This window comes from Schistocerca piceifrons, chromosome 4 (assembly GCF_021461385.2).
Source record: "Schistocerca piceifrons isolate TAMUIC-IGC-003096 chromosome 4, iqSchPice1.1, whole genome shotgun sequence".
In the NCBI taxonomy this organism is placed as follows: Eukaryota; Metazoa; Arthropoda; class Insecta; order Orthoptera; family Acrididae; genus Schistocerca; species Schistocerca piceifrons.
Window position 1 is genome coordinate 487,452,535 of NC_060141.1, and position 13,429 is coordinate 487,465,963.

Consider the following 13,429-nt stretch of genomic DNA (forward strand, 5'->3'; position numbering starts at 1 on the left):
ATAATGTGGTTCCTGGTGTGTCTGCAGTGCTGCGTATTTGATCATCCCATGCACTGCTCTCTCGTAGTGTCCAGTGCAAGTACGGCAGGTATTATTCATTTGCATCAATGGATTTGTTTTCCATTTTCCAGGAGTGTATGTGAATATGAATGTTTTTGTTAGTTACACTATGTGATCAAAAGTATCCAGACACCTGGCTGAAAATGACTTACAAGTTTGTGGTGACCTCCATCGGCAATGCTAGAATTCAATAGGGTGTTGGTCCACCCTTAGACTTGACGACAGCTTCCACTCTCGCAGGCATACATTCAATCAGGTGCTGGAAGGTTTCTTGGGGAATGGCAGCCCATTCTTCACAGAGTGCTGCACTGAAGACAGGTATCGATGTCAGTTGGTGAGGCCTGGCACAAAGTCAGTATTTCAAAACATCCCAAAGGTGTTCTATAGGATTCAGGTCAGCACTCTGCGCAGGCCAGGCCATTACAGGGATATTATTGTCGTGTAACCACTCTACCACAGGCCGTACATTATGAACAGGTGCTCGATCATGTTGAAAGATGAAGTTGACATCCTAGAACTGGTCTTCAACAGTGGGAAGCAAGAAAGTGCTTAAAACATCAATGTAGGCCTTTGCTATGATAGGGCCATGCAAAACAACAAGGGATGCAAGCCCCCTTTGTGAAAAATATGACCACACCATAACACCACCACCTCCGAATTTTACTTTTGGCACTACACATGCTTGCAGATGACGTTCAGCGGGCATTCGCCACACCCAAACCCTGTCACCACATTGTCATATCGTGTACCATGATTCGTCACTCCACACAACGTTTTTCCACTGTTCAATCTTCCAATGTTTACACTCCTTACGCCAAGCTAGGCATCATTTGGCATTTACTGGCGTGATGTGTGGCTTATGAGCAACCACTCAAGCATGAAATCCAAGTTTTTTCACCTCCTGCCTAACCATCATAGTACTTGCAGTGGATCATGATGCTGTTCGGAATTCTTGTGTGATGGTCTGGATAAATGTCTGCCTATTACACATTATGACCCTCGTAAACTGGGGCAGTCTGTCAGTCAACATTTGAGGTTGGCCTGTATGCTTTTGTGCTGAATGTGTCCCATCAATATTTCCACTGCACTATCGCATCAGAAACAGTGAACCTAGGGATGTTTAGGAGTGTGGAAATCTCATGTACAGACGTATGACACAAGTGATACCCTATCACCTGACCACATTCGAAGTCAGCGAGTACCGTGGAGTGGCCCATTCTGCTCTCTTACTACGTCTAATGTCTACTGAGGTCACTGATATGGATTACCTGGCAGTAGGTGGCAGCACAATGCACCTAATATGAAAAACTTATGATTTTAGCGGTGTCCGGATACGTTTGATCACATAGTGTATTTGCTTCTAAGTACATTAACCCAAAACTTAAAAATAATTTAATTGTTGCTGATTGTGTGGAGGACTGTCCAAAAGTTGACCAGTATCAAACAAACTACTTTCAAATGTAACCTATCATTTGCTCAATGCATCCTGCATATGGTAACAATCTACTCCAATTAAAGTTGTCACTGTTATTCCATTGTCAATATTAACTAATAAACATATAACAGAAATCTTGAAGGAAAGAAAAAGACTTGTCAAAAATAATGTGATGTCATAAATGGAGAATGCAAATGCACATCTGGTAATTCTACTCTCAATTAATCAGAATCAGTTGAGAAACAAATGAAAACCCCGTTGTTCTGTATAATACAGTCATAATCATTCTAGCACTATTCATTGTCATTTTAAAGGAAATTAATAACACAAAGAATTGATATGGCACAGTATCACAGACACATTTCACATACTTTGGCCATGTCTTGTTGACGTTCTTCAGTCTCTGTAACACTTGCCACAGAGAGGACTTCCTTCAGTAAACCAAGTATCTGCTTTACTCCAGGGCTAGGTGTTAAATCAGATGGTGGGCTCTCCACACCCTCCCTCACATGGCTCTGAATGTTATTCTGTAATGTTCTCAGAAACACCTGCTGGCTCTGCTCCTGCAGCTCTTTCAACGTTCCCTCAAGTGTACACTTTTGGACAACCTGAAACAAAAAATAATATAGGTATTTTAATCTCTGGATGAGTTTCCCTAACAGTAGTTTGTACTAAAATAAAACTCAGTTTCAGAGCCACCTGACAATAACAGTTTTCAGAGTGAAGTTCAAACCAAGTTGTTCATAAGAGATCAATACTATTGCTTTTTAAATGCCAGATATTTAATTGCAAGCCATTCCACTTCAAAGAAAGCATCAATTCCTTCATAAATGTTTTTCACAAAACTGTCCCCAATATGGTGGATCTGTCACTAAACTAAAGGCCCAAAATTTGATTGCAAGGCACAAGCCATTACCGTTACTAGTAGTGCTTTTACTAAAAAGCAAAAGGAGATGGACACTATCTGTGAACTTTTGTTGGTGCTAACATGGGTTGAGGTGGATGGGGTGTATGTGTCTGTGTTAGGAGGGGGTTTGTGCTGGGAAAATGAAACTCTGGGGTTACACTGCTGGGACAAAACATCTGCTCAAGCAGTACAGTCATTATACCACAGTATCCTTGAAAACTCAAGTCACACACAGAGGTATTAACTGTTTGAAGTAACTGAAATTGCCTTATTGTCATGTTCAATAGTAGTTCTGATTGCTACAAATTATGTATTGATTCCCAAAACATATATATTTGCTCGATCTCTAAGAGTGACAATAGTCAGAGGACAAAACACCAATAGCTTGGATTCTTCATATTTCTAATAAGTTAAAAGTAGGGAATAAAGTATTTGAGAAAAAATTATTACTGGTAGTCACAGATTCTGACTTTTGTCACTGCACTGTCAGTGTTGTTGTTGTTGTTGTTATCAAAAGCTGCATTAATTTTGTGTATATATTTACTTCACAGCTCCATACTTTAGAATAAATAACACTGGTAAAATGAGAGATCAGCCATACACAAAATAACTTCAAATTAACAAGCAGTTACAACAGTACAACTACAATTAGTGCTATTCCCAAATGGAAGCTGATGAGTTGAATACGGTCAACTAATAAGGACATGTTAATTTATTATGCCTGTGCCGGAATGTTTGGGACAGAGGACATCACAATTAAAATTTATCAGTGTGCTTTTTGGAACAGCCAACTGGAAGAGTAGATAGGGATGGTAACACAGTAAATAATATTTTCACTCATCTACCCACTACCTTCCACTGTTCAACATCACCTTTTATGTGCAGCATTCAGAGTCTATCAGACACTCTTGGCTGTATCATTACACAGGAATGTACAATTTTCACCAACCAAACCATAAGTGTCAACTGCTAAGTTACGAAGTTACTTTACACCTTTTTTACTCTCCATTACAGGTCAGTTTATTTGAATGTCTAACTTCTCTGAGGCTACTGAAGTGCTAAGTGAATTGTGGGGATGAACTTTGATAGATAGCGAGATGCTAAATGAAATACATCTGGTTATCAAGAGAGTGATGCATGATGCCTTCAATGACTGCCATAGCAGAATACTGTCAAATGATATTTCACAAAACCCAAAGAAATGCTGGTTGTATGTAAAGGCTGTTAGTGGCACCCAAGTTAGTGTCCAATCCATAGTGAATAAGACAGGAACTGAAATCAAGGGTAGCAAAGCAAAAGCCGAAATGCTTAACTCTCTTTTTAAATGTTCCTTTACAATGGAAAATCCAGGAGAATTGCACCAGTTTAAACCTCGTACCACTGAAAAGATGAATGAAATAAGTACTAGTGTCGGTGGTGTTGAGAAACAGCTGAAATTGTTAAAACTGAACAAAGCTCCAGGGTCCAACAGAATACCCGTCAGATTCTACACTGAATTTGCAGCTCAGTTAGCCCCTCTTCCAACTACACTCAATCAAAGATCCCTCGAACCAAAAACCCTGCCAGTTCTTGGAAAAAAGCACAGGTCACACCTGTCTACAAGGAGGATAGTATAAGGGATCCACAAAACTACCATCCAATATCTTTGACACTGATTTGTTGTGGAATCTTAGAACATATTCTGAGATCAAAAATAATGAGGTATCTTGAACAGAATGACTCCTCAATGTCAGCATGGTTTCCAAAACATCGATCATGTGAAACCCAGCTTGCACTTTTCTCACATGAGATACTGAAAGCTTTGAAACAAGGCAGGCAGGTAGATGCTGTATTTCCTGATTTATAGAAAGCATTTGACTCAGTACCACATCTACACTTATTGTCAAAAGTACAATCATATGGGGTATCAAGTGAAATTTGTGACTGGATTGAGGACATTTTGGTAGAGATGATGCAACATGTTGTCTTGGATGGAGAGTCACTATCAGATATAGAGTAACTTCAGGTGTGCCCCAGGGAAGTTTGTTGGGACTCTTGCTGTTCATTTGTGTATTAATGACCTTGTAGACAATATTAATACTAACCTCAGACTTTTTGCAGATGATACAGTTATCTATAATGAAGCACTATCTGAAAGAAGCTGCAAAAATATTCAGTCATATCTTGATAAGATTTCAAAGTGGTGCAAAATTGGAAACTTGCTTTAAATGTTAAGAAATGTAAAATTGTGTACTTAAAAAAAAAAGTAATATCCTACAACCATAATAACAATGAGTCACTGTTAGAACTGGCCACTTCATACAAACATCTGGGTGTAACTTTTTGTAGGGATAAGAAATGGAATGATCACACAAGCTTAGTCATGGAGAAAGCAGGTGGAAGACTTCAGTTTATTGGTACAATATTGGAAAGTGCAAACAGTCTACAAAGGAGATAGTTTACAAATCACTCCTGTGACGGGTTCTAGAATATTGCTCAAGTGTATGGGACTCTTACCACATAGGACTAACAGGAGATATTGATTGTGTACAGAGAAGTGTGACACGAATGGCCACAGGTTTGTTTGATACATGGGAGAACGTCACAGAGATAATTAAGGAACTGACCTGGCAGACTCTTGATGATAGACGTAAACTATCCCGAGAAAGTCTATTAACAAAGTTTCGAGAACCAGTTTTAAATGATGACTCTAGGAATATACTACAATCCCCTATGTATCTGTCACATAGGGATCACGAAGATAAGATTCAAACAATTATTGTACCCAAGAGGCATTCAACTTTCTGTGCTCCATACATGAATGGAAAGGGAAGAAACCCGAAAAACTGGTATAGTGGGACATACCATCTGCCATGCACCTCATAGCATATTGCAGAGTATAGATGTAGATGTAGAATCTCTGACCACATTTTTAATTGGCATGCACTATAACCTCATTAATTCTCCAAGAGCTTGGTAAGTAAAAATGATGATTAGAAGCTTTCAAGAAAGCTAAGTTCTTGACATTTTATTTTGGGAAAATGATTCTGCTATTGAAGTAACTATGAGCCAGAAAGTGTTTCAACTAATGAATATAGTAACAATTTCCACTTTAATTTTCAGCTTTGTTACAAATCTAGACATAGAATACACAAAATAAACACATTAGAATTGTCCAATTTGTTTCATGAGTTTTCATTAAATGACTAGCTGCAGCAAGCAACAAGTATTGCGGCAACATGTATAACTGAAGTGTTACACCAATTAATACAGGTGACTGGCAAGAACACACTGAACAACCTCAGCATCCAGTATTTCAGTCTGTCTCTGGAACCACTTGTTTAGTAAAAGGAAGAAACATTTAGGATTTCTTCTTGAACTGCTTTACTGATAGTGTTATTTGAAGCATAAAGTCTGAGAGAAACCGATATGCTCATAAAAAATTGCGGAAATGTAATGCAGCATCAACTAGAAAGAACTATGTAGCAGAAATGGTCTCATGTACAAGTACATTATTTTTTAACAGTTCTGCTCATGTGTGTTGTGGTATTGCCAAAACTTACTGACTATTGGTAAAATGACCCATTTTTATAAACAAGATTTCCAAGCCGATTTTTGAGTCATGATAGATTTGCAAGTATTATGTTATGCTGAGTGCAAGTGACAATTCGATATATATATACAAAAAGGGAAAGGAAAATCACAATCCTATTCACACGCAAGGTGTATGCAGTGCTGGACTTAGCGACCACATTGAGTGTGATGAAAATGACCAGGGAAGGCAATGCCCAACAGACTGCAGTAATAAATAAAGAACAAAAAACAGACATCATCAAGCAATTACGCAGTCTGAAAGAGCAGGTAGATGCACTATAGAAAGAGAGAACAATGATGGTGTGGGATAAGGAGGCTACACCCAAGCAAGACATTAAGAACAGAGATAACATTATTCAAAAGAAGCAACAAGAATCAGTTGATTGTCACCACCTATGTTTTGGCGAATGGGCCACAAGATGTGAGTCCCCGTGTACTTATCTAAATGGCATGTGGCCAACAATAGGTGTGGTGGCTCAAAGGAGCAAATGGGAGTAACACAAAGAGAGAATCGAGGATGCTACAGCTGCCACCCAAGTGAGAAACCAATCCAATTTGTTAACATGGTCATGGAGGTTGTACATGAGAGACAGTAGGACAGGTTGTTGCTTTCTGGTCGACACTGGGTGAGATGTTAGCACTGTCCCACTAGCCACTCATGAAATGAGCAAAACACCAACCAGTCTTGCCCATCTCAAGGTGGCCAACAGTTCATCCATAGCAACTTATAGAGAGTGCAAGAAAGAAGTGGATTTCGGGTTTAGTAGAAAGTGCCAGTGGAAGTTTGTGCTAGTGGATGTGGTGGAACCCATATTAGGTGCAGATTCCGACAGTCACCAGCAGCTCAAGACGGACCTCAGTGGAGGGCACATTATGATGGATAGAGGGGTCAAGACAGGTTCATTAGGACAGAGCACTGTGAGCACCATGAGACGAAGCTGCAGTGTGGATAAACAGGCGGAGGACCACAGTAGCTAGAGTCGAAGTAAGAGTGCGGGGGAAAAAACAGTCTACCACATTAGGACTGTACTGGGAACTGGTTTCACAGTGGCCACAAAGGTTAGCACATGACCATTTTGCCACAGCAAAGAGGAGATTTCAGAATAAGATGCAACCAGGGATTGCACACAGGTTAGACAGCCAGTGGGTGTCATCACTGCATCTTGTCACACAAAAAGATGCATCTGGAGGATCTGCGTGGATTACAACAATTTGAATGCATATGCAATTCCAGACAGGTATCTAGTGTTGAATGTTAGAGATTTCCCCAGTGTGCTAGCAGAAGCCATGATTTTTAGTGTCCTAGATTGCTAAAAGTTTTGCAATGAAATACCAGTGGCAGAAGAAGATGTGCCGAAGACCACTTTAACAATTCCATTTGGGTCATCTGAACAGTTACAAATGCTGTTATGCTGAAAACAGCAGCACAAACATGACAGCATTTCGTACGTCATGTCTTCTAAAGGCTAGCTTCTTGTTTTGTATACCTCAAAGATATAATGGTATTCTTCACTAACCTGATGGTACTTGAGGAACATCTCAAGGTGGTATCTGACCAGATAGGCAAATATGGCATAGTAATCAACAAGGCAAAATGTAATTTTTGGCAAAAAAAAGTGATGTTCCCAGGTCACTCAGTGTCACTGGCCAGCATGTGACATCTAATAGGCAATATCAATGTCTTAAAGAACATTTCTCAACCAATGGATTATCATCAATTGAGAGGATTCCTGGGGTCCTCAACTTCTATTGTTGACACCTACTGGGAACAGCCAAGGTGCTAGCACTACTGACGACTGTGCTAGCAGGCAAGACAACTGTTGGTATTGACATCAAAAATGCAATGATCTTGTGACCAGGCAAAGTCCAGCTTGCAAAAAGCAGTTATTTTGGCCAATCCCATTCATGATGCAACGCTCCAACTGGTGGTAGATGCCAACCAACAAGCAACTGCAGCTGCATTCCATCGGCTGGTGCAAAAGGGCAACCATTTGGGTTTTCCTCAAGCAAGGTCACAGAGGCGCAGGTCATACAGAGCATGTATGACCACAAGCTTCTAGCTATTTATGAACTTTCGACCATACGTGAAGCCAAACTGTTCACCATATATTTGGGCTGCAAATTGATTACTTTTGCTTTTAGTAGAAATGAAAACAGCAAAACAGAAAACCTCTATGCAGCCACTGGTTTAGTTGGGCATCCAAACCGTATGCAAGTCAGACATCAGTACTTCCACAGTGGTGATGGTGTATGGAGAGGCTTTATGCCTCCCATCAGTTTTCTTTCACATGGCCCGGACCAGAAGCTGCAAAACTACCACATTTGCTTCAGAAAATGGAATGCTAAATTAAAAACTTATGCGCAAATCTAATATTACAGCACAAGGATAACAAGATTTTCATACACAAGGACTTGTGAACATGCTCACATGTAGTGCTAAGGACCGATGTGGTATGCCTCCCTCTGCAACAGCCATACAAAGAGTTAACGACAGGAAAAACACACTATGTGCATACAATGTAACAGGAAGCATCAGACAATGAAATAGTTCAAAAGAACCATAAAAAACTAGCATCTACCATGTCCAAACAGGTTTCATAAGACAAGGAGCACACAGAGGTGCTTCATCTACAACCGCTCCAGACAAGCCAAGAGGTGACACCTAAGACTCCAGCAATTTACACCAGAGCAGGACAATGAGTGTTTCAAATGCCTGCACACTGCTGAAGCTCTGTTCTACTGCACAGGGTCTGAGCAGAAATTGTCAGCAGAAAAGTAAACTGCAAAGTGATTTTTGTTTGTTTAATTCTATGGGCGTGACAGCTGTTTGAGGAAAAGTTTCAGTACAGACGCACAAGCAATGTCTGAGCTATTACTGGAATTAGAAATCTGCAAGTAGGAGATTAATGTGTGGGTGTTGTGGTGGTACAGAGAGCAGGAAGTTGGTAACTGATGGAAAATGTGTCCCGATGGCCAAGGCGGTTAAGGAAGCAGAGCATCTGGTTTCGAGTCTCAGTCCAGCACAAATTTTTTGTCTTGTTGTTGCATTGCCGCAATGCCCTGTGCAGCTTGAAGACATTATTTTCTTCCTATCTCTTTCCTCTTCCATTTCCTTTCCATTGCTTTCAGCCCAATTATTCACATATATGTCCCAGATGCTTAATCTTGAGTGGTCTCTATTCTGTCGGCCAATTATTTTTTTTTATCAATATACCGTAATTATTTTTTTGTTCAGCTTTGACAGTTGTAAATTACTGAAGAGAGAATAAAGTTATTGTAGTGCAGTAGTGTGACTGATTAATTTCGTGCATGTAGTGTCATGCAAGATAGCTACAAGTGTGTTGATATTCTTGTCTCTTACAATCAGCTTGTTTTTATGAAGCTAAGTACAAGGGCATGGGTGCAGTGTATTTTTCAGTCACTCTGGAATTCTCCAACTCCAGAAGCTCAATACTGACTTTTAGCACTCGAGAATCCAATTTAAAAATCTCTTCTCAAAATTTCTTTTACTCCATTCTTTGTGAGGCCTTTGACACTGATCTCATCTCTTGTAGCAAGGCATTATCTATTTTCCTCATTTGTTATTGTAAAAATAGCATGGTCTTCTACAATAATGCTAGTTGCGCCATCTCAACATTCAACTCCTCAACAATGGCTCAGTGCCATTATGAGAATGACTGCTGCACCACTGCAGATCATCTTTGTCTCCCTTGTCCTTACTACAACAGGAGCCCTCTTATTCTGGAGTCTGAGTGACTTATCCTTTCTTTTTAAACTTCCACACCTACTTTTGTCTCCTACCTCAGAAGGAACCAATAATTTCGAAAGGCAGGACCGTGTCATCATTTTTACTTTTAAATGCCCCTACAGGCAGTACTAAAGCAAGTACTGATCAGAAATTTTCTCTCATAATTTACTAGTTTTCTTGACATAATGTCACATTTTTTGTGTTAAACATGGTGCCCAGACAAAAGCACATACTCCCACAATACATGCAAAACTTCAGATTTTCATCAGTCCAATGGGTAATTTCCATCTTAATCAGCTAAGCTCTATTCAAAATAAAATTTTTAAATGGCTATATCTTTAGTTAGTTGCACGAAAACTGAACTATTTTCTTACCTGCTCAATTATATGGTGGTAGAAACAGATTAAGCAATAGACAGCATACAAAACAGTTGCCTTTGAGTCCGTTGCTAAAATCTGTTCTATACGAACTCTAAGAGGGTAGCATACACCTTCTGTTATATTTGAAAGTGCCAGCTGTACATGTTCCATCACATCTGAAATGGAAACAAAAGCAATACACTAATGAACAGTGTTCATTAAATGAAACTAAAAATTTTAAAATAAAGTCCTACTGCTAATTCATACACAATTTAAAAAAGTTACGAATGAACCTAGGAAGAAACTCTGAGAAAATTCAGATCATATGTATAACGGAAAGCAGAAAGGTGGAAGGAGTATATAGAGGGTCTATACAAGGGCGATGTACTCGAGGACAATATTATGGAAATCGAAGAGGATGTAGATGAAGATGAAAGGGGAGATACAATACTGCGTGAAGAGTTTGACAGAGCACTGAAAGACCTGAGTCAAAACAAGGCCCCAGGAGTACACAACATTCCATTGGAACTACTGACGGCCTTGGGCGAGCCATTCCTGACAAAATTCTACCATCTGGTGAGCAAGATGTATGAGACAGGTGAAATACCCTCAGACTTCAAGAAGAATATAATTCCAATCCCAAAGAAAGCAGGTGTTGACACATGTAAAAATTACCAAACTATCAGTTTAATAAGTCACAGCTGCAAAATACTAATGCGACTTCTTTACAGACGAATGGAAAAGCTGGTAGAAGCCAACCTCGGCGAAGATCAGTTTGGATTCCGCAGAAATGTTGGAACACGTGAGGCAATACTGACCCTACGACTTATCTTAGAAAATAGATTAAGGAAAGGCAAACCTACATTTCTAGCATTTGTAGACTTAGAGAAAGCTTTTGACAATGTTGACTGGCATACTCTCTTTCAAATTCTAAAGGTGGCACGGGTAAAATACAGGGAGCGAAAGGCTATTTACAATTCGTACAGAAACCAGATGGCAGTTATAAGAGTCGAGGGACATAAAAGGCAAGCAGTGGTTGGGAAGGGAGTGAGACAGGGTTGTAGGCTCTCCCCGATGTTATTCAATCTGTATATTGAGCAAGCAGTAAAGGAAACAAAAGAAAAATTCGGAGTAGGTATTAAAGTCCATGGAGAAGAAATAAAAACTTTGAGGTTCGCCGATGACATTGTAATTCTGTCAGACAGCAAAGGACTTGGAAGAGCAGTTGAACGGAATGGACAGTGTCTTGAAAGGACAATATAAGATGAAATCAACAAAAGCAAAACAAGGATAATGGAATGTAGTCGAATTAAGTCGGGTGATGGTGAGGGAATCAGATTAGGAAATGAGACACTTAAAGTAGTAAAGGAGTTTTGCTATTTGGGGAGCAAAATAACTGATGATGGTCGAAGTAGAGAGGATATAAAATGTAGACTGGCAATGGCAAGGAAAAAGTTTCTGAAGAAGAGAAATTTGTTAACATCGATTATTGATTTAAGTGTCAGGAAGACGTTTCTGAAAGTATTTGTATTGAGTGTAGCCATGTATGGAAGTGAAACATCGACGATAAATAGTTTGGACAAGAAGAGAATAGAAGCTTTCGAAATGTGGTGCTACAGAAGAATGCTGAAGATTAGATGGGTAGATCACATAACTAATGAGGAAGTATTGAATAAAATTGGGGAAAAGAGAAATTTGTGGCACAACTTGACCAGAAGAAGGGATCGGTTGGTAGGGCATATTCCAAGGCATCAAGGGATCACCAATTTAGCATTGGAGGGCAGTGTGGAGGGTAAAAATCATAGAGACCAAGAGATGAATACACTAAGCAGATTCAGAAGGATGTAGGTTGCAGTAAGTACTGGGATATGATGAAGCTTGCACAGGATAGAGTAGCATCGAGAGCTGCATCAAACCAGTCTCAGGACCGAAGACAACAACAACAACAAAAACATGTATAATATTTTAAAATATTTCATGTGTTGATACCCATTCGTGAAAACAATATCAAAATCCATATAGTAGTTCCTGAGATTAACCTTCACATACAGACTTTAATAATCATAATTCAACCAATTAGCATGAAATATTTTTGCTTTACATAAACAAACCTTTCTTGTGAGGGAATCTATTTATTAGTAAAAACCAAATCAAAATCCTAAGAGTGGTTCCTTAGATTGACCTTCATAACAAAAGCTCAATGATGATAAATGTAAATGTCATTTGACTAGGGCCTCCCGTCGGGTAGACAATTCGCCGGGTGCAAGTCTTTAGATTTGAAGTCACTTTGGCGACTTGCGTGTCGATGGGGATGAAACGATGATGATTAGGACAACACAACACCCAGTCCCTCAGCAGAGAAAATCTCTGACCCAACCGGAAAACAAATCCAGGCCCTTAGGATTACCATTCTGTTGCGCTGACCACTCAGCTACCGGGGGCGAACTTCAATGATGATGATAAAGTAATTAATATTAATGAACTAAGAACGGGTACTGTTCCAAACAATATACAAGAAATTTGAGGTTAAGGTCTTGATGAATACAAAGTAAAAGTTAAATGCAATGTCAGATATACAGAAGAACACCACAAACAAGATAAACTGTGCATCAAACGTATGTTCAACACTTTGCTCACTACTGTCCAAAGATGGGCAGCACAAGGTGCAGTAAGTAGCCGAACCATGATATATTTCTGAAGAAACCATGAACTGTTGTATAGTTATCCATAGTACATGGTAATACATTTCAAATTATAAATCAAAGCTAAGATTACAATAGTAGAACCTATTCATACCTATCTTGTCACAACCTCTAAGCAGGGATAGCATATTCTCCTTCTCTGATGGTATCATTTGATGCAGCCATGCAAGCATGTCACCTACATATCGGCGTGGATCATGTGCATGCATTTCTATTGGTTTTGGAGTTCCTCCTGGACCTCCTTGCGTAAGAGCATCAAGAAAGGCGCGGACTAACACTGATCGACGAGCTGTGCAGTACTCATCAATAATATATCTGCAAATTCCAAATTCAATTTACAGAACTTCTGAGTAAAACAATCTTTTTCATTCAGCATATATTTAATGAACTCTGCAGGTTTATATACAGAACACTGGTACAAAATTACAAACGAAAGAATTACATAACAGCCTACATCGTCACAATACTATCGACATCAAATAAAACAATGGAAAATCCAGGATGGAATGTAAAAATATTATGAAAAGGAAAGTTGCTACTCAAGAGGGAGGGAGGGGAGCGAGGGGAGGGGGGTCAGGGGGGAGGGGGGGTGAGGGAGGGGAGGGAAAAGGACTCTCACAATGTGTCTAGGTGTGTGTGTGTGTG

The 13,429-nt window shown here is 39.5% G+C and overlaps 1 protein-coding gene across 1 annotated transcript in view; it reads right to left on the reverse strand.

Moving 5' to 3' along the window:
• Window positions 1–13,429, reverse strand: part of LOC124794953 (conserved oligomeric Golgi complex subunit 6) — a 113,756-nt gene that overhangs the window by 62,906 nt on the left and 37,421 nt on the right. Inside the window, exons 5-7 of the mRNA XM_047258668.1 lie at window positions 12,879–13,099; window positions 10,098–10,258; window positions 1,867–2,103 (exon numbers count right to left, since the gene is read on the reverse strand). Of these exons, the coding sequence (XP_047114624.1) occupies window positions 1,867–2,103; window positions 10,098–10,258; window positions 12,879–13,099 (619 nt within the window). The remainder of the gene's footprint in view (window positions 1–1,866; window positions 2,104–10,097; window positions 10,259–12,878; window positions 13,100–13,429) is intronic.